General features: G+C 37.7%; 1 protein-coding gene across 1 annotated transcript in view; it reads left to right on the top strand.

The window, feature by feature from the left end:
* The window catches only part of TNR (tenascin R), a 123,352-nt gene that overhangs the window by 76,437 nt on the left and 25,095 nt on the right, over positions 1-21,820 (top strand). Inside the window, exons 9-15 of the mRNA XM_070939226.1 lie at positions 8,512-8,775; positions 9,507-9,773; positions 15,600-15,719; positions 17,687-17,830; positions 19,306-19,425; positions 20,322-20,465; positions 20,851-20,981. Coding sequence (XP_070795327.1) covers positions 8,512-8,775; positions 9,507-9,773; positions 15,600-15,719; positions 17,687-17,830; positions 19,306-19,425; positions 20,322-20,465; positions 20,851-20,981 — 1,190 coding nt within the window. The remainder of the gene's footprint in view (positions 1-8,511; positions 8,776-9,506; positions 9,774-15,599; positions 15,720-17,686; positions 17,831-19,305; positions 19,426-20,321; positions 20,466-20,850; positions 20,982-21,820) is intronic.

The raw sequence follows: 21,820 nt of genomic DNA, 5'->3' as shown, positions 1-21,820 counted from the left end.
TACGTATCTTTCTTGCGTGTGGTCCTTCAAGTACGCTGAGATTTTCGCCATTTCTGCTAGGTTTGTTACTTTCAATATCTACTCTTCAATAGTAGGCAAAGAGTCCTTCTTCCAATATTGAGCTACCAGCAGCCTAGCTGCTGATATTAAGTTCAAGATCAATTTAGTCTCTGAAACTGTACAGTCCATAGTTATACCCAATAGAAACAATTGAGGAGTAAATTTCAACCTTCTTTTCAAAATGTTCTGCATCACCCACCAAATTTTTATCCAAAATGCCTTGATCTTCTTACAGGTCCACCATATATGATAATAAATTGCATCATTACATTCACATCTCCAACATTTAGCTTGCAAATTCGAGTACATACATGATAATTTTTAAGGATCTAAGTGCCATCTGTAAAACATTTTATAAAAATTCTCTCTCAAATTTTGTGCTTGCGTAAATTTAACATTTCTGACCCAAATCTTTTCCCACGTTTCCATCATTACTGGTTCCTGAAAGTTTTGTGCCCATTTTATCATACAGTCCTTAACCAATTCCGTTTCTGAGTCTATTTCCAATAATGCATTATACAACCTTTTAATATGCATCTGACTTTGATCTCTAATCTGTTTCACCAGATTTTCCTCATTTTGCATAACCCCAATTTTTTGATCCTCCCTCCATCTAGCTTGAAGCTGACCATATTGAAACCAAGTATAAACTATCCCTTCTTTTAATTCATCTAGAGGTTTCAGTTGAAACTTACCCCTTTCCAAAAGAAGAAGCTCTTTATAAGTAATCACCTCTGTTTTTTGCTCTATACTTATATTTTCTATTGCATGTCTGGGGTTTGCCCATATGGGTATCTTATAGTTCAGCTTGTATTGGTACTTTTTCCAAACCCTCAACAATGCATTTCTGAGTATATGACCCTTAAACACTTTATCCACTTTTTTTTCATATAACAAATAAGCATGCCATCCATATAACAAATAATAACCTTCTGTGTTTAACATTCTTTCTTCAGTTAAGTTAAACCAATCACTAATTTGTGATAAAGCTGCTGCTTCATAATACAATCTTAAATTAGGCATTTTAAGACCTCCTCTCTCACGTATATCCTGTATAATTTTCAGTTTCACTCTTGGTTTCTTCCCAGCCCATATAAAAGTATTAACCCCTTTCTGCCATTCCATCAGATTTCCATCTTTTTTAAGCACTGGTATCATTTGGAACAAAAATAAAAACCTAGGTAGTACATTCATTTTTATTACTGCTATCCTTCCCAGTAGTGATAGTTGTAACTTTTTTCATTTTTCCATTTCTTTCTGTACTTTTTGCCAAAGAATTTCATAATTATTTTTAAACAATTTCGTATTTGAGGCTGCAATATATACTCCTAAATACTTAACCTTTTTAACTACTTCAAACTCCGTTATTCTCCCTAAATCTTCTCTTTGAGTTATGGTCATATTTTTAGTTATCATCTTTGTCTTGTGTAGATTTACTTTAAATCCAGATACTTTGCCATATTGAGCTACTATGTCCAGCACATAGGGAGCCGCTTCTATAGGTTGAGATAAAGTAAGAACCAGGTCATCTGCAAACGCTCTTAGTCTATAATCCTGCTGTCTAATTACAATTCCTTTTATTTTGTCAGAATCACGTAACTTATTCAACAAAACTTAAGATAAACAACAATGGAGACAAGGGACAACCCTGCCTCGTACCTTTCTCAATTTTAAACACATCTGTTAAACCTCCATTAATTATTATTTGTGCTGTTTGTTCCTGATATATTGCTCTAATTGAATGTATGAAATACTCCCCAAAGTGCATTTTTTCTATTATTTTAAACAGGAATTGCCAGTTCAATCGATCAAATGCTTTCTCTGCATCCAAGAATATGAACGCTGCAGGGACCTGATTATTTTTTTCCAAATATTCCAATAAGTTTATAATTTGCCTAACATTATATTTCATCTGCCTCCCTTTTATAAAACCTGATTGGTCATTATGAATAACTTGTTGCATAACTGGCATTAATCTATTCGCTAATAACTTAGCAAAAATTTTGTAATCCGTGTTCAAAAGTGAAATTGGCCTAAAATTTTCAGGTTTGATACAGTTTTGATCTTCCTTCGGAATCAATGAAACAAAAGCTGTTCTCCAAGAGGGTGGAACTCCTCCCCCTAATTGAATTTTACAAAGTAAAGTTCTAAGCGGCTCTACCATTTCAAGCTGTAAGTTCTTATAATAAATAGCTGTTAGTCCATCCGTTCCTGGAGCTTTCCCTGTTTTTAACTGCTTAATTGCTGCAACAATCTCCTCAGAAGTTATTGGTTGATTCAATCCTTCCTTCTGTTCCAACGTTAATTCCAAAATATTCCCTTCCTTTAGATATCTATCTATATCTATACCTTGTATTGAGTGCCTAGCATATAGCTTTGTATAAAATTCCAAAAAAGCCTTTTTAATCATATTCTGTTGGTAAACTTCCTTACCTCTATATTCTATCATACTAATGACTCGTAATTTCTGTTTTTTCCTCAACATGTAGGCCAACCACCTACCTGGTTTATTGGAATTACAAAATGTATTATGTTTAGCATATTGTAAACTAGTTGCCACCTGATCAGCCATTAACATATTAAATTGCCCTCTTAGTATATTTATTGTTTCTTTTACTTTCTTATCTCCTGGATTAGATATAAGAAATTGTTCTTTCTTTTTTATTTCTTCCTCTATCTCTTTACGCTTCTTTTGTTGTTTTAATCTATATTCATTGTTCATATGTATTAAGATACCCCTCATATAAGCCTTGCTAGCATCCCAGACCATTTCTATAGGAGTACCCTTATTCATATTAATAACAAAGAATTCTTTCATTTGTTTTTTAAGCTCCTTTACATTTTCTTCATATCTAAATAAGTTTTCATTTAACCTCCAAGACCTCCTTTCCCCCCTCTCCTGTTCAAATTCAACCCAAACCGGACTATGATCAGTTAAAGTTCTTGGACATATCTTCGTCTTCTTCACCCTGGAAATAAAATCATTTGTGATTAGTATAAAATCAATCCTGGAGAAGGATTGATGTCTATCAGGAAAAAAAGTAAAATCTTTTTCCTCCAGGTTACGTTCTCTCCAGATATCTTTCAATTCTATATCTTCCATCATATCAAAAAAAGATTTAGGTAGTTTTGCATGTGCTGAAGTCTTTGATAAGCTCTTTTTATCTTTCTGAGTGTCAATTACTCCATTCCAGTCACCGATTAAAATAAAAGATTTATAGTCCCATTGTATTATTTTAGTATGTAAAAATTTATAAAACTTGTCTTGTTGCTGATTAGGGGCATATATTCCAATAAAAAGCATTTTTCCAGTCTGTGTTAATAATTCAATTGCAATATATCTTCCTTGGTCATCTGCCTCAATTAAATTAGCTGATAGTCCTTTTCTTACATATATAACTAGTCCATTCTTCTTCTCTGGCGCTGATGCCACAAAATTTGTACCTAATCTTGAGTTTATCAAATATTTTTGGCCTGATAATCTAATATGTGTTTCTTGCAAGCAAATAACATCATTGTTAAATTGTTTCAAGTAGTGAAATATTTTCTTTCTTTTTTGTGGTGAGTTTAGGCCATTGACATTCCAAGATAGAAATTTAGTTGCCATCTTTAGCCTTTCGAAGCCTTGTGAGCATCAGCTGAAGCTCCTCCTCCATCTTACTCTTCGGCCTAGCCTACCCCCCCCCCCCCCGCTTCTGTTTTTTGGACTTCTTGAGATAAATCTTGAGATTGTTGCCTTTTTGATTGTTGTTGTTGCAATTTATAAGTTGATCGGGTCAGTCGTTGTGTTTTCGGCTCTCCCTTCTTAGGTGGTTCCAAAATTGGGCGTAAGTCCCCAAGACCCAAATCTTCTTCCATGATAATTCCTCCAGCTGCAGCTTCAGCATAGGTTTGTATCTGTTTTCCATCTTTTTCTTGTTGTAACATCTCCATTTTCTTCCTCCCCCCTCTCTTCCCGGTGAGGGTGGGTATCCAGCCTGTAAAACATTTACATAGAAATCTTTTGCCTTCCAAACTGTGTTTAACCGGTATCTTTCTCCATTATAAGTCACTATTAGACCGATTGGAACGTCCCATCTATATGCCACTTGTTGATTCCTCAATTCATTTACCAGAAAGCCAAAGTCTTTTCTACTTCTCAACATCTTTGGAGGAATCTCTTTCAAAACCACCACCTCTTGCCCAGCCACCTGAACTTTATTCTTGTAAGAAGCTTGTAGAATTTCATTTCTGATCCTCCTAGTTGTAAAATAAATCACCACATCTCTTGGCAGCTGTCTTTGTTTTGCCAACCAGGAATTAACCCTGTAAATTTTATCAATTTGGATTGCCACATTTTCTGGTCTTTCTTTAATTATTAATTATTATTATTAATAATTATTTACTATTTTCCTTCAGGCCTCTCAGTCTCAGAGCAAACTCCATAGATCTGTATTGTAACATTACCAATTCATCATCCACTTTTTCTGTTCTGGTCATGACATCACCCATTTTGCTTTCCAAATTTAAATTGGCTTCATTAATTTCTTAAACTTTCCCATCAAGCTGGATAACAAGGTTTGAGACTCCTGATACAGCAAAAACAATATCCTCTCTTATTTTATCGTGTTCATCTGCAACTGCTTCCTTGATCGAGCTTATATCCTCCTCAATTTTCTTAAATTTCCCTTCAACAAGTAGTGTTAAATTATTCATTGCTTCACTCATTGCTATTGCTTGATTATTCATGGCTTCTTTCATAACTTCCTTAAAATCATTAAGTGCTGCATCTTGACTCTGGGTCTGGCTCTGTGAATCAGCCGGAAATTGTGCTTTCTGTGTCACCACTGACACAACTGGGGAGCCTCCCCCTCCTTTAACAACTCCTGGTTTCACTTGTCTAGAAGCCATTTTTTTTTCTTTCACCCCCCTCTTTTCTTTAAAAGCCACAAAGTCTTTAAAGATGTTTATAATTTATAGTCTCTAATTTGCCAGGCAGAGTAGTTTTTTTTTTTCTCTTTCCTCCACAAACTCTCAGTTCCCAGCAGTTAATAGGCAGCTAATCCACTCTCCCAGCGCAAATTCTCAAGCACTTTTGTTTCTGGCTTTCACTTTCAAAACTATAACAAAGACGCCATCTTCCGCCTCCAGCTTAAGATTCAAATTGAAACAAAGTAACTTCAGAGTTAAGCTCTGTACTTTTAAAGCTTGTTCTCCTGTTTTCCGCTCTGCCTGCGCTTGAAGTCAATCAAACTCACTTTTAAAAGCAGGATCGGATCGCGGCTTCTCGCTCTGCTTTTGCAGAGTCATCCTGGCTCCGGAGCTTCTTGGCGGGCTGGCTGAGGAGCTCTCACCCTCCAAGCCTCTGGAAATGTTCCAGAGGGCTTTTGGGGAGCTCTACTCTCGCCCACCGGCTCTCCTCTCCTTCTTTTCCCGAAGGAGAGTTTTTCAGCCGCTAGACAGCCGATTTGCGCTGTCAAAGCGGCTTTTACGGAGACGCAGGGCTGGCGGTCATAAATGACCATCCACAGAACCTGCGGTGCCAACCGGAAGTGAGTTTTTTCTTTTAAAAGTAGAAGATTCACGATACTTACTCAACCTAAGCAGGACTATAGATCAGACAACTGGGAGAAAATATGCTAGAAAAAAGGCAGCATCAAACAATATCCATTTAGCTCCAATAAAATAGCATGGCTGATTACACATAATCAATTCAGCAAAGGAAATATTACCTTTAACACAGAATCAAATGTTTGCAACTTTCTATCTCCCATGTTGAGTCATGTGTACTTTTGAATGTGCTAAAACAGCAACATGCATTCTCCCAGATTCTTGTCATAAATAAAAATAAGCAAAAATAAAATATATAAGAATTAATACAAATGGGAACACAAAGTTGAAGGGTTTAAAGAGGAATACTGCAAACCTTCTGACATTCATATTTATGAGGGTGCTTTTAAAAACTCTATCTCTTTGAATTAATAGCAGATGTACATAACAAAATGCTACAGATGTGGGAAGAACTCTGATTTAGCCTCCATTTCTCTGTATACTGAGAAGAATAGAGTTAAAGATGTTCTATTTTTATATACCCAAAAGCAAGCTGACATTTTACACATGGGGAAAGTATTTACAGCTGGAAATTCAATGCAAACAGCTTTTGCCTTTATTTGATATTTATATAGTGATTAGTGTGGCAAATATCAAAGTCTGCCTTAGAATCTCAAAATATTGATTTTTAGATCAAACTACTCTATCAATGTTACTCAACTCTACTTCTTTTCCATATTAGGTTTGGCTGATTGCTTTGCATGCTTGTATCATTACAGTTGCCAATCTGTATTTTAGGGACCTGTGCTTTTAAGAATTGCAGTTTCAGATTAGGGAGAAGGGAAATTGATTGATTGACCAATGAGGCAGAAAAACTCAGGTCACACCATCTGAACCTCAAGCTTGCATTGAGCAAATCGTTTTCAGCTAGAATTCAAAGGAAGTTCTTCTAATTTTGCAAATGCTCCTTCCCAGAGGCTGAGATGGCAATGGTATTACTTGCATTTTGGCATCAAGTGAAATATTAGTATTGCCCTTTCTTATTTAGATTTAATATTCACACCCTGTCAATGTCTTTTGGCCCAAAAGTGCCTCCCTGTCACATGCATATTTATTGTGTTTTAAATTAATATATTTTTCCTAAGAGCCAGGTTGGGGCAATGATGAGACACTAGGCTAGAAACTGGGAAACTGTGTGTTCTAGTCCTGCTTTAAACATGAAGCCAGATGGATGACTTTGGGTGCCTCTCTACCCTAGGAAGAAGCAGGGGCAAACCATTTCCAAAAATGTTGTCAAAGAAATTGCACTTTTTTGTACAAGAGTCAAGACTGACTTGAAGGGATACATGTCTTTCTATCATTGGTTTTATGGAGGATGGTGGCTCAATGTCTTAATGATGCTGGAGATGGTCTCTGTGCCACGGTTTGAGTTCTAGCACTGTGTGGCACGGTGAGCTCCAGTCACTCACATCAGGTTCTGTCTACCTAATAGTTCAAAAGCATGATCTACATGAGTAGATAAATAGGTACCATTTTGATGGGGAGACAAACTGGTGTTCCATGCAGGCAGTCAGATTTCTGCTGGCTCTGGAGTGCCTATTTGCAGTGCCTATTTATGAGAGGCTCTGGGGAAGAGAGGGGGGCTAGGATGATGCTGCAGGAAGAGCAGCTCATCTTTCGAGTGCAAAGCCAGCCCAGCCTCCAATCTTGGGAAGTGCATGAACATGTCCTACAACAGAGCTGGTAAACTGGCAGCCAAACTACTACCACGAAAAGCTTTCAACAAGGAAGGCATATGTAGAAGGGAAGTAGGACTGTGGCACAAGAGCCTTCTTCATAGACTGGCAGGGCTCCTTCCAGAATGTTTCCATCTTTCATCTCCCTTTTTCACTACAGTATGGGATATTTGTGGTGGGGGATTGGGATTGCCCTCCAATCCCCTTGAATAAAAAGACAAACTGTCCCATTCCCATGAAGGGAAGTGATTATGAAGGTGAGAAATGTTGCAGGATAAAGCAGAACAAAGGAGAAATGGGCATTTGTAACAAAGCACTAGAGGAGCCACTGGCAATTATCCCTACCCATCAGATAGGTAGGAAAAGAATACATTTATCCCAGCCACATCGTATGTTCAGGAGAATTGTTAAGTGATTTGTTTAGCTACCAGGAGATAATGCTAAATGCTAGATGAGCCAGGAAGCTATCACTGACCTGGAAGTGTCCAACATTGCATTCTGTAAGAAGAGCAACTTGCTCACCATCAGATGTGGGATCTTTTTCTTCTCAAAGATGGAAGAAAAGCACTTTTAAGTTGCTGTGTGTATGTGGTTTTCTTCTAGTATGTTGTGCAAACTCACCCTTTTAAACAGATCTCAGAGACAATTGAAGGATAGCTGGCTGATAGTAATTTAATATTTTATTATTTATAGCTGCGAGGGGAAAATGTCACTGGTTGTGGTCACAAATTGCTGAGGACCAACTTTGGGAGTAGGAAAGAGGTGTTGATCTTTTTAAGCCAGAAGTATTGAATGACAGCTAATGGCTATTATGGAGGGTCTCAACTGTGTTTTCTGTATACAAAATTTATACACTGACATACCTATCCAACTTCTCAAGACAAATTCAAATTTAAATAGATTTTCAGTGGAAATGTTCTTATGAAATGTCTTTATGACAGACCTTTTCGTGTAATCTGTTGTCCTAGAGTCTGTGTATCTGACCATTTATCATTTCGCATTCCAGCTGTGTTCTTCAAATAGCTCAGAGTGGTTTAAATTAACATTTAGATAAATGTTACGGACATGAAAACACAATCAAATTCAGCATAAAACTCAAAATGTAAGTTAGTTCTTATCCTGAAGGTGAATGCATTTCATGCCTTTGTTACTTTCTGTCTTTTTACATATCCTGCTGCTGCCATAGAGTTGGACAGCCCTCATGACCTGATTGTGACAGCTTCCACAGAAACATCCATTTCTATGTCCTGGACCAAAGTCAAGGGTCCCATTGATCATTATCGGGTCATCTTCATGCAAGCTTCAGGAATGGCATCAGAAGTTACTGTCTCTAAAGATAAATCTGAGCTTACACTCACAGACTTAGAACCTGGGACTGAATACACTATCTCGGTCATTGCTGAAAGGGGCCGACAGCAAAGCTTGGAAAACACTGTGGATGCCTTCACAGGTACTAAAGAACTATCAGATTACATTAATCAGGTACTGAGAGAAATCTCAAAGGTCTTCCATTGCTATTTTATGACTGTCTAAGCATTCCATGTCACATTTGGTTGGTGTAGGTGATTTGTCTTAGACAAAGCCCTCTAGTATTTAGAAGATTTCTCTCATGCCCTGGGCATCTGAATGGCCATGTGCATGTACACACACACACACACACACACACACACACACACACACACATACACACACACACACACACCTTATTTTTCCCACCTCCCTGTTCCTCATGAGTTGCAGCCCACCTTGATGAATCCCTTTATATAGAATAACTTATTTCAGAACAGTTTTTCATTTCTCAAAACAGAGAACTAAAATTCAAGAGTGCTCATGAGATCCATTCCAAAGATAAATTCCCAAACTCTTAACAATAACAGTAACCTTTCTTAGCTGAGAGGCACATTTGATCCTATTTTAAGTTAATTAATTAAACTGGGTTGATATTATCATTAATGTATAAAGATAAATTAGCCAAAATTTCACATACGCACACTCAAGGTTTTATGGTATGCTTATAGCCTTGAGGTTTTAGCCCTACCTTATTTCTATGTTAATGAAAACTACCTCTGATTATTTGATGAGCACATCTAAATTTATCATTACATTTCACATCCTAGGGCTGAATAAACTCCAGCCTGCCATTTTCACATTTACAGGTCTGTTCTCTGCTCTTATTTTTAGGATTCCGACCAATCACACAACTTCACTTTTCTCATGTAACTTCCTCCAGCGTGAACATCACTTGGAATGACCCCTCACCTCCAGCAGATAGGCTGATACTGACCTACAGCCCCAAAGATAAGAAGGAAGCCAAGGAAGTAATGCTGGACCCTACAAAGAGACATGCTGCTTTGTCAGGTCTACAACCGTCCACCGAGTATATCATTTCCCTGGTGGCTATACATGGCCTTGTCAGCTCTGAGCCAATAGTTGGTTCAGTCACAACAGGTAAAAGAGCAGAGTGTTCTCTATTCTGGTGTGATGCCTGTTTTTTAATCTCTTCTACAAGAGAGTTGATTACAAGATCCTTTAGGAAGAATGCCTTTTGAGTAGATGCCCTTGTAAGCAGTGGTGGGATTCTGCCGGTTCTAGGCGGTTTGGCCGAACCGTTTGTTAAATTGCTGGCTCACCCCACCCCTCTGCACCACTATTAATTGCCAATAAATAGTGGTGGGCGACGGGTGGGCAAGCCAGCAATTTAAAAACGGTTCAGTGTATTTTTGTAATTTTATTGGCCCGCGGAGCCAGCTGATCAGCTAGAGGGAAAAAAACTGTTTAAACTCTTGTGGCCCTTGTTCAAAGGGCCACTCTGCAGCTGATCAGTATTAAAAGAAAACAAATGAATAGACCAGTGGTTCCCAAAGTGGGCGGTACCGCCCCCTGGGGGGCGGTAGGATGTCTTAGGGGGGCGGTAAGAGGCAAGGTGAGTGGCAGGGGGGAGCTAGAGGCAAAAGGGGGTGGCAGGGGGGCACTAAGTGGCAAGGAGGGTGGCCCCCACCCTTTGGCCTGTGCAGTTACCTCCTTGCAAGCAAACAGCAAGAAAAAACAACTCCTATCAGCTTCAGCTAGGCTAATTAGCTCATTGATTAGATTGACCTCCCGACTCTCAGCTGATTTGCTCTCAGCTGTTTTGCGCAGGGCTCTGCTGCTTGTGCAAAGAGCTAAATTGCTGGAGCAGATTTTTTTTCCTTATGCAAATCAATCTTAAAATGAAACTGAAAGTAAAGCAGGCTGTTGGCTTTGCTGTTTGCTGCAACGTTGGAAAATTAGGCAGAGGCAGATTTCTTTTCTTTTTCCTCACCAAAAAAGGTAGGTGCAAACAATGGGAAATTTAGGGCAAAAGAGGAGAGTTCAAGATTTTAAAACACAAAAGAAAAAAAGCTCTATTTAACTAGAGAATTGTAATAATTGAGATACTATTAATTGTATATTGTGTTGAAAGCAGAAATGGTTAAGTTGTGGTTTGGAGGAATATATGGGGGAAATTATTTGGTTTATTATTATTGGTTAATATAATTAATTGATTTGTAAGAAATTGGATGGCATGAAAATAATTGGAATATTTATGTTCATATTGATTAATATACAAAAAAGATAGTTATATAACTAATTGATTTATATTAAAATGTTGAATTTGTATTAAACAACTGTAATATTACATAATTAATCAATGTGAGGATGGATATAAAAATAGATGACAATGTGAAGGGGTATAATATAGAATAGAAGGGAAAAATTGAATTTGATTAAGATTAGAGCTGAGGATGAAGGGTAATATTGGTTTTTTAAAAAAATAGATGAGGAATAAATATGGCAAAAAGGAAATATAGAAATTGTAAATTTAATTGAAATGACTAAACACCATAGGTTCACTGCCGCCGCTGCCCAAACAAGAGAGGAGAAAGAGATGGAGAGAAAGAAAAATGAAGGAGAGAAATGGGGGAAGAAAGAAAAATGAAGGAGAGAAGGGGGAAAGAGATGAAGGGGAGAAAGGGGGAGAGGAGAAAGAGATGAAGAGAAAGAGAAATGAAGGAGAGAAATGGGGGGAGAAAGAGAAATGAAGGAGAGAAAGGGGAAAGAGATGAAGGGGAGAAGCGGGAAAAGAGATGAAGGGGAGAAAGGGGGAGGGAGAAAGAGATGGAGAGAAAGAGAAATGAAGGAGAGAAAGGGGGGAGAAAGAGAAATGAAGGAGAGAAATGGGGGGAGAAAGAGAAATGAAGGAGAGAAATGGGGGGAGAAAGAGAAATGAAGGAGAGAAGGGGGAAAGAGATGAAGGGGAGAGGGGGAAGAAGAGAAAGAGATGGAGAGAAAGAGAAATGAAGGAGAGAAATGGAGGGAGAAAGAAATGAAGGAGAGAAGGGGGAAAGAGATGAAGGGGAGAAAGGGGGAGGGAGAAAGAGATGGAGAGAAAGAAATGAAGGAGAGAAAGGGGGAGAAAGAAAAATGAAGGGGAAAAAGAAAGATGAGAGAGATGAGACACCCAGAGATACCTGTTTAAAAGAAAATACTGGGAGCCACAAAACCTGGGTGGGAGTAAGTGATATGGCATTGGCAATGCCCATCCAGGTTTAAGGTTGTGTTTAAGTGTTTACATGTGTTTAAGGTTGAGTATTTAAGGTTGCAGACATCCGATCGCTTCACCTTGCAGCCAGCCCTGTAGGCCTGCGCCCGTCTCCCACCTGGGCAGCAGCGGCCTATCTACCCCGGTTGTATCACCTTGCCCTGCAGCTGGCCCGAACGCCCGCCTCAGACTGCCTAAGACTGCTCCAACAGGTCATTGTTATTTAATTAATTTAATTAAGAATGCTGCAATGGGCATAAATGATAATCAGTCAAAAGTGCGAGGACCAGTCAGAAATCACTTTTTTCAGCCCTCTGGGTAGTCCCTATGTGCATATGGACTACTCAGAGGGCTGAAAAAGTTATTTTTGACTGGTCCTCGCACTTTTGACCAGTCCTTGAACTTACGACTGTCCTCACATTTTACATTTTGCGCCCTATCTTGTCACCGTGGTGAAGAGAAGTAGTGGTGAAATGACTGACACGGTTGTTAAGAATGCCGCAACGGGTATAAATGTGAGGATGGTCATAAGTGTGAGGACCGGTCAAAAGTGTGAGGACCAGTCAGAAATGACATTTTTCAGCCCTCTGAGTAGTCCCTATGCACATAGCCACGCCCATCTGTTCACATAACCAGCTAGCCACATCTACCCAGTCACATGACTAGTTAGCCACGCCTACCCAGTCACATAACCAGCTAGCCATGCCCACCCAGTCACATGACCACCAAGCCACACCCCCAACTAAGCCATGCCCACAGAACCGGTCATTAAAAAAATTGAATCCCACCACTGCTTGTAAGTATATCTCTACACACACACATAAACACACACATACTGTATACACCATCACCACCAAAATTATGGTCGCCTTCAGAAAAGCTGTTAAGATCTAACTTTTCTACCAGTTGTTTGGGACCAATTGAGTGGAGTCTCCTTTTAGATATTTTTATTATTATGCTTGGTTGCCACTTCATATTTTGTATTTTATATTTATATTCTGTTTGCTTTATAGCTTTATTTGGGGGGGGTCCTGATTTATTGTTTGTTTTTCTGTTTATGTTGCCCAAGTCTCCTTCTTTGAGTTGGGCAGCTTTATAAATCTATAAATATATAAGTACATATTAAAGGCAATCTTTCAAATGAGAGAATGCTCTTTGATTTAAATTTAAACTCTTTTGGGATATTAAAAATCACATTTAGCTCAAGGTAGACTAGCTTACATTGCCTACTTAATATAAGCTGTCCAGTTTTCTGAAATATCTGAAAACATAAATAACTGTATGCTTCAGTCCTCAAAACTGCTTGAAGAAGTCACATTAAGATACATTTGCTTTAATATTTCAGCTCCTTTAAATAGCCCCATCTGTTTTCAATAATGCCCCAAAATGTGGGGGGGAGGGGAGATGTGACTGTTTTAAAAAGCTCTTTGCTTTCATTATATTCCATCTCTTTAAATCATGTTTGAAACATAGAGTCTTTCAGTATAATAGAGGAATAATACAGGTTATTTCGAGTCTAAGAATGATATGTGAGGCCATAAAGATTGTTATGAAAATTATGACATGATGTAAACTGAATTTTTGATCTGTGAAGTAGGGTATAGATTAACCAAAAATCAATGTTCTATCTCAATTTATTTATCTTAGTACTGTAATTCCTAAACTTTTGGAGAGCTAGTAGTCTGTTCCAAGAAATACATTTATATTATTAACAATTCTGGTAAGTCATACAGGATCCCGCAGCCAATACATATCACAAAAACATTTGCCAGCTCAATCTTGGTGTAAGTCTAGTTCAGGATTTATCATTTTCTGATGAGGGGCAGTGACTGGAACAGAATGCAAGAGTTGGGGGCTCCTCTCAGGGAAATCAATATTACTGATTTTTAAAATGTATTGTGAGCCACCCTGAGTCTTCAGAGAGGGGCGGCATATAAATTGAATTAATTAAATTAATTAATTTAATTTAATTTAATTTATTAAATTAAATTAAATTAAATTTAAATTTAAATTAATTAAATTACTGTATTCTGCAGATTCCAAAATTATTCTTTGGGAGGTAAGAATGAAGAGAGCTTCCAAATTTTAATTTAGAAAATAGTCTCTGTAGCTCTCTGATGTTTGAGAACTCTTGCTGCATTCTTACTATCAGCTGTATTTTGGTTTCCAGCTGGAAACAAGTAGCTACAACATAATCTGGCCATAACTTCAGATTGGAGTAAGGAGTAGTAAAATAGTTGACGCAGACAGAACATGGACTTTATGTAGTGACCAAGACAACCAGATCCCTATTTCATGCTTTCTCACAAATTTCCATTGCTAGTGCCATGAATACCACTTTGCCTTCACTTGGCTAGACTATAGAAATAACTGGTATCACAGAAAACCATTTTCAATATATAGCATTACAGAACCAAACATTGTTTGATAAAATTACTAACATTTTTTGTTTGTTTCCTTAAAAGTATGAGTGGAAATAGAAGAGGCGGGCATCTGGGAAGCAAACTGATTCCATTGCTCCTTAATTACCCTGACACAACAAACACACCACACTTCTGTCCAAAACAGAGAGCTTTCAAAAATGAAAATGAAATTGCTTGCTTCTCAGTCACACTCCCCTGAATTAGCACATCCATGGTTGGAGGTTCTCAGAAGCCCTGCTGATCTTTAGCTGGTATGGCAGTTATGCGTGGTTTGGGTTTGGGGTTTTTTTAGAACCAAGAAGCCCTGGTTATAGTAATCTTATCCTCATAAGCTCATGGTTAAACTACTGGAACAAATGGGCTGCTTTTGGAGAAGAACTGCATTGGTCCAAAATGCAGTGGCCAGTTGTTAACTGGAGGTACAGATAAGACAGATACTGTTGCTCCAGTTGTTGTGCTTCTGCTACTTTGCTTCAAGATCCAATTCAGAGTTTTAGGGTTCATAGACCAGATCAAGAAACCAACTCCACAGGAAGGCTAAGATTGCCTTTTATTGAGATTGGCTCAGAATTGTGCAAGTCTGATTATGCTCCCCTTTCTTATACTCCAGAGAATCAAGGAGGCCTATGCCTGAGGTATTTCTGAATTTTATTTGGTTTCTCGGGGTTTTTTTTAAAAAAAATCAGCCTCTTTTGTCTGGATAACAGTTCTTGCATATTTCTATCAAGGTCATCTCTTGTACGCTCTATATCAGCTTCCAGGTACTTGCAGATAGGGTGACTGGACATTTTGCTGCCCTAGGCAAAGTCATTTTTCCAGTGCCTCATATGGTTTGGTTCATCTTCCGACTTTGTTGGAATGTGTCCTCTTGTTTCTTTTTTCTTCTTCAAGTTTTTGGGCTTTACATTTATGATTTTCAGTCCTGGATATATATATATATTTCTTTTATTGACATTTTCATCCTTGAGTGTGTTGGCTCAAGAAGTTCATCTAATGCTTTTTGATTTTTATGGTTTTTTTTTATTTTATTTTGCCATCCCCTGAAATATGGGTCCCCTAGGTCAAAGCCTACTTTGTCTTAGCCTGGAACTAGTCCTAGTATCTTTTGGGAAGTTTCAATCCATCCAGTATATCTTTTCAAAGAAGGGATGATATAGTGAAGGGGGCTTGACAGCATTCTGCATACAGCATTATGTATATACTGTATAATTGCTACCCAAAGTTGCTCACTATATTCCCATTAGAATGTGAATTTTGGAATTTTTAACTGTTGCCTCTTGTTTCATTTAGGGATTGATCCACCGAAGAACTTGACAATTGTCAATGTAACTACAGAATCTGTGGCTCTCCATTGGGCACCTCCAATTGCACCTTTTGACCACTATAAGATTTCCTGCAAATCTGCCCAAGGTAATTCTTCTCCATTCCCAAAGTTTGTGAATGGAGTTCAAGGGCCCCAACAGAATATATATAAATGGATTTATATAGCAGGATAACCTATTCAGCAGCTGGGCTACTTTCAGCCAGCATTATTAAGGGTCTTACTGACTGTATGAACATTTTTTCCTTTGAAAGCAGACTAACATTGTCCCATTCATGCACCTTTATGCTCAGACTTAAGATCCAGTTCATTGGATCCAGTTTATTCCCAGTTATGTTTGCTCAGAACTGCAGTCTTAATGTGCTTAAAAAGATTATTTTATTGCAGTTCCATAAAATGATACACCAGACTTCCAAAGATTTTAATTTTAAAAGACAGATGGGCACTCAAAATAAAATAGGGGTAAATGTTTTGGCAAGAGACTCTCATTGCATTTGACAAGCACCTTGAATAAGATACTTCTATACAAAAAGTCATCTGCTAGTTACTTGAAGAACACATTCCCCAGAAGTAATTCACTGCAGATGTAATTCAGTTTCCTGCCTTGTCTTCTGATATTCCGCTGTAAACATGGAAGCATGTTGACATAATGCAACTGCACATTTTAAAAAATAGGGAACAAATAGCATTATATGTTTACAGATAATTTGGAGCTGAGTAGATGCATATATGTCTATTTATTGTATAGAATATAGTGTAGTAGTTAAAGTATTGAACTAGGATCAGAGAGATGCAGGTTCAAATCCAACTTCAGCCATAGAAATGTACAAGTTACTTTGGAGCCACTCATTATCTATCAGCTCAGCCTAATTCACAGGTTTTTATATATGTTTCCCCAAGCAAGTATAAAATGAGTTCATACAGTGTGATAAGCCACCATTGTCTTAACCATGGCTTATTGAATAAGCTGCACTTAGCTTAGTTCACATAATACACTAAGCTGTAAATCATAGCTTACAAATCACAATGGATGAATGAGCGTATTTTGAACCCAAACCAAGCAACTACAATATTGTTCTGCACAATATATGAACCTAGTGAACATGCGGTCTTGTCTAGGTTGTTAGAAAAGAAATATTATCATGCTTAGAAAATCTTAAAGCACAACATGGATAAACATCACTCCAAAAATATTAGGGATTGTAAATGTAATGTTGGATTGCTTCTCAAACTGTATTTCAAGAAGCTCTGAATTTTCTCATGAGATACATTCTTCTTCAGATAATGTGTTAAATACAGCCCATATTTGATTGCAATGCACAGCGCCAAGAATTTATTCTGTACATTTCTGGATTACATTTTAATTAAGTCCACCAAGTCTGAACTGAAACAATACCAGAGATTTTCTGTAGATGACTGCCAATTTGTATACTTCCAATGGGTTAGAAGATTTCTTATGGCCACTTCCCCAGATTTTAGATGCTTAACAAGTAGTCCTCAAATTATGACCACAATTAAGGCCCAAAGTTCCATAGCTAAGCAAGGCAGTTGTTAAGTGAATTGCACAAGACTTTAAGATCTTTTTTTGCCATGGATCTTAACTGAATCACAGCAGATGTTAAGCAAATCAAACAGTTGTTAAGTAAATCCAATCCCCCCCCCGACTCTGCTTGTTGGAAGCCAGCTAAAGGTCACAAATGGCGATCACATGACTTCAGGAAATTGTGGCTGTTGTAATTTCACTGCCAAGCATCCGAAATTTGTTCATGTGACCCGGGGGATGCTGCAACACTTGTAATTGCAAGGACTGGTTGTAAGTCACTTTTTTCAATGTTGTTGTAACTTAAAATGGTTACTAAACAAATAGTTGTAAGCCAAGAGCTATCTGTACTTGCATCCAGAAAAGAAAGAAGCATCATAAGGGCTATGTTTTTCAGGTTTTTCCATGGAACTAAGAATGTAAATTCTTCCTGGATACGACCTCGCATTTGTCAGGCTGTTTTTGGAACACCTGCATTAGCTGAAAATAACAAGGTCATTTTCTCAATCCCTACAGGACGGGTTGACAATATAGTTGTTGCAAAAGGTATTACTGAATATACTCTCAACTACTTGCAGCCTTCAACTGAATATGAAATCAGCCTAAAAAGTATACGGGGCAGAGAGGAAAGTGAACCACTTTTACATACCATGTATACAGGTATGAGATGCGTCTTTGAAAATATAGAAATGTAACAAATTTATTTGGAGAAAAGATGACTCGTGATAGACAAGCATTATTAGCTAATTATAGGATGACCCTGTATCCCACTGATCTCACTGAGTTTGACTGAGCCAGGAACCAGGCCTTTCGATGGAAACAAATTTGGGGAAGCTAAAGAATGTTCAATCTAATTATATTAATGAATTCCTGCCGTGGTCTGCTTAGAAGTCTACGCCTCAGACTATATTGGCCATATTGAACTAGTAGTCAAATTCAAATATTCCACTAAATAGCTATTTGATGCATTGGCCCTGACAAAATAAAGAGACAAATGTTAATCTGGGAAATAAATTTTGAATTCTTCCTTTGGGACAAAGCTCCACTACTACCCACTGAGAAATAGGTTATAAAGAAAGGAGCAACAGTAAACAATATATAAAATATTCTACCCCAATAGAATCAACTTGTATTATTCTAAATCAGAGATAACTTCACTTGGACTTGAGCCTACAGCTAACCCTTTCAAATTGCCTAAGGTCGAAAAATGTTGGCCAATTTCAGAATCATTCACTTGTATTTATATCTTCATATTAATGTTGACCTGAAAATTATACTATCACAATTAAGGATAATTCAGGAGCAGTAGAGGAATGCTAAGACTAAAACGTGGTCCACAAATTGCCTATCCTATTCCAAATGTTCCTATAAACATAATAAATAATATGGCTAGTTACAGTTAAATATACCAAACAGTGTTTTTCCAAAGTTTCAGGTATATGCTGAAAACTTATAGGCAGCTTTTCCGCTTACATCATTTTCTTCAATCTTCCTTTTTGGAGAGAGGGGAGGGAGTGATAAAATATCTCTGGTCATGTATGAATGCTGTGTTATTGTTGAGGAGGTAATCCAAAGAAGTTCTAAACCTATTACTTCATAGTCCAGTAGGATCTAACCTTGAAGTACAGCAGCTTCAAGGGAGGCTGTGACAAAGAAACAATCAAGTGCTTCACTGATAATGCATTTTAGTTGGGACTATGTTGATAATGATTATTCTAAAACATTTATTTATTGAGACATCCATTCATCCATCATGTCTATGGAGATTCTCAGTAATCCAGGTCATTGTTGTCCCAAAGGTGCTTTTTCAAGAGGCCACTGGACTTTCTGTGTTTTCTTTGAAGACCTTTTGCTTCTCATCCAAGAAGCTTCTTCTTGGATGAGAAGCAATGACTCTGAATGGCTTACAAAGCTTCCATGAGGGTTTTGCTGTCATAAGCCACCCAGAATCACCCTACTGGGGAGATGGGTGGCACATAAATTTAAGAAATAAAAACATTATTCTCTATAACTTTTGCATACATAAACATAAACCTTTACTATGTTTTCTATTGTCTTGGTCTTATTTTTTTCATCATTACTAATTACTAATAATTCTGATGACTACCTCATCTTGCTTTTTGCCTCTTTTGCAGCCATGGATCATCCAAAGAATTTGATTGCCATAAACATTACCCCAACAGAAACCTTGCTAAAGTGGGACCCGCCTGGGGTTGAAGCTGAAAATTATGTCATTGTGCTTACCCATGACAATGGTATGTCTTTACGTAATGATCAGATTTCAGCATGGAATTGAGGCAACCACCACCAATCAGCTAAGCTAAACACAAGTGGCTGGGGCTGATGATGAAAGTTGATATTAATCGTTAAATGCTGAAGAATGTTTGGCATAAATTTCATTATATTTTACAACAATATTTTTATTCTCATGCTTTTATCACTCACACTTTAACTATGGCTCTCCATCTTTCTCAGTCACAGATGAGTGAAGGACAACTGGTCTTAATTTTTTTCAGTTGTTACGCTTTCAGACCTTTCCATCTCCACCCTTTCAAAGAAGCAGAATTTTTTTAAATATTTGTGATACAAGTATAACCATATTTTTAGAAGTGTTAACTGTTCATTAATAAGACAATTAGCCATTGACTCAGTACTGTTCCCTTGCAGAAATAAGAACAAATACTGTAACTAATTCAGGACAAAGTAAGAGCTGCTTTGTTGTCCTTCTTCAACATTATTTACTTCTGGCAGGATTCCTGTATTATAGGCTGAATTTGTGTCTACACATTTTTCCCTACCAAGAAGGGATGTCGTATGTGAATCACAAAATAGTTCCCAACTGGGACATAGGAATGAATCTCCCTGTTTATCCTAATATTAAAAATAAATCTTACATAAGATTTATGACTTAACATGAATTCAGCAGATCCAGTTTTTAAGACTTGCTGAATTTGTATCTGATTGTGGTCTTGCTAAAGTCTGTATTATTAATAAACCTAGACTATTGCTATCTGAAAACTGACTTTGTGATTCTACCTTTCTTTCCTTTAAAACATTGAATGAGCTATCGGATAATTAATTCTAATTCTTGTTTCCATTTGGATCCCACCTAGCCTCATGTTCTGTTCAATCCTTTTGCCTCTGATTTCAGTTGCAGGAGAAACTATTTTGGTGGACAGGACCGAACAAGAATATAAGCTTATTGATTTGCTTCCCAGTACCAGCTATAAAGTCACCATGTATGCCATCAATGGGCCTGTCACAAGTAGAACCATCTTCACCAACTTTACTACTCGTAAGTATTATATATTCCTCCCTCTGGTAGGAATTTACAAGTTGATTTCAAATACTAGGAGGAAATGAAAGTATTGCTTGATAGTGATAAGCCACAACTGCATCTATGTTTTCTGGGTTAAGCTCAGTGATTTATTGTATATTGTTCATTTTCTGCTGCTCCTCTTGCTCAGAATTGTTTTTAAAAGCATAAAGAATAACGTAGAGATGGCCAGTTTCTTCAGTTAGTGGAGTGGAAATTTGTGGTCCCACTGAGTCCTAAGAACCTGGATGGCATTTTTTTCCCTTGGAAAACTATAACTTCTGCATGACTTATTTTTAAAAATCCCTATCACCTCTACATAGATATGTAGGCCTCTTCCTCTATTCCTTTCCTACCTTTACAGTTTTGGATCCGCCATCAAATCTTACAGCAAGTGAAGTGACTCGGCGAAGTGCTCTTCTTTCATGGCTTCCTCCTGTAGCTGAGATTGAGAACTACATCATGACCTACAGATCCCCTGATGGGAGCCGCAAGGTGGGGCCTTCATCTCTTAGCTCCATTATGAGGGATGGCAACATTTTGTGGCTGTATCAAAGAATTTGGAAGCATCTGTGTTAAGTCTATTTTCAGGTTTCCTGTACACTTAAACTACAATTCTCATGAGTTTCCTGTCTCATAATGGTAGGAATCGATACTGCTGATTTTTGGAAAGTGGCCAGGTGTGGCCACTTGTGGCCTGTAATGATAAGTCATTGAATCAAACAAAATGCCACTTTTATATTTTTCTTTTTTTGCTTGTGTGTAATGACCCTAAGGAGGGGTGTCAAACTCACAATATCACAGTGGCGTCATGTTACTTATTGCAACTTTTTCTCCTTTGCTAAACCGGGTGTGGGCGTGGCCAGTACCAGACGCATCTGGCTCGCTGACCACAAGTTTGACAGTCCTGCCTTAAGGAGTCCAGAATCACTTGTATATACAATTGTTTGCAGTTATTTCTCCTCCCTGGTTTATTCTAAAGTGGTTTCCATTGTTTCATTACTATTCCTAATGCGCCTAAAAATCAAGAATCATATATTTAATATGATGTTGTTACAGTACAGAACAATAAACATGGCTATTTGTTGAAAGCATTAAAAGCAAGGGCAATATGTTACGAGTGAAGGCTATGAGGTCACATGAGCAATCTATAGCTAAAGAGCCTGTAATACAGTGGACTAAACACTGTTATTAACATCTGCTGCTTGCAATTACTGCAAGTTCAAATCTCACCAGGCTCAAGGTTGACTCAGTCTTCCATCCTTTCAAAGGTAGGTGAAATGAGGACCCAGATTGTGGGGGCAATAAACTGACTTTGTATAAATATACAAAAG

The sequence above is a fragment of the Pituophis catenifer genome, unplaced genomic scaffold (assembly GCF_029215685.1).
Source record: "Pituophis catenifer annectens isolate HBS135680 unplaced genomic scaffold, rPitCat1.0.hap2 SCAF_3, whole genome shotgun sequence".
Taxonomy (NCBI): Eukaryota; Metazoa; Chordata; class Lepidosauria; order Squamata; family Colubridae; genus Pituophis; species Pituophis catenifer.
Note: the sequence above shows the minus strand (reverse complement) of the source record. Positions and strands in the feature narration are given on the sequence as shown.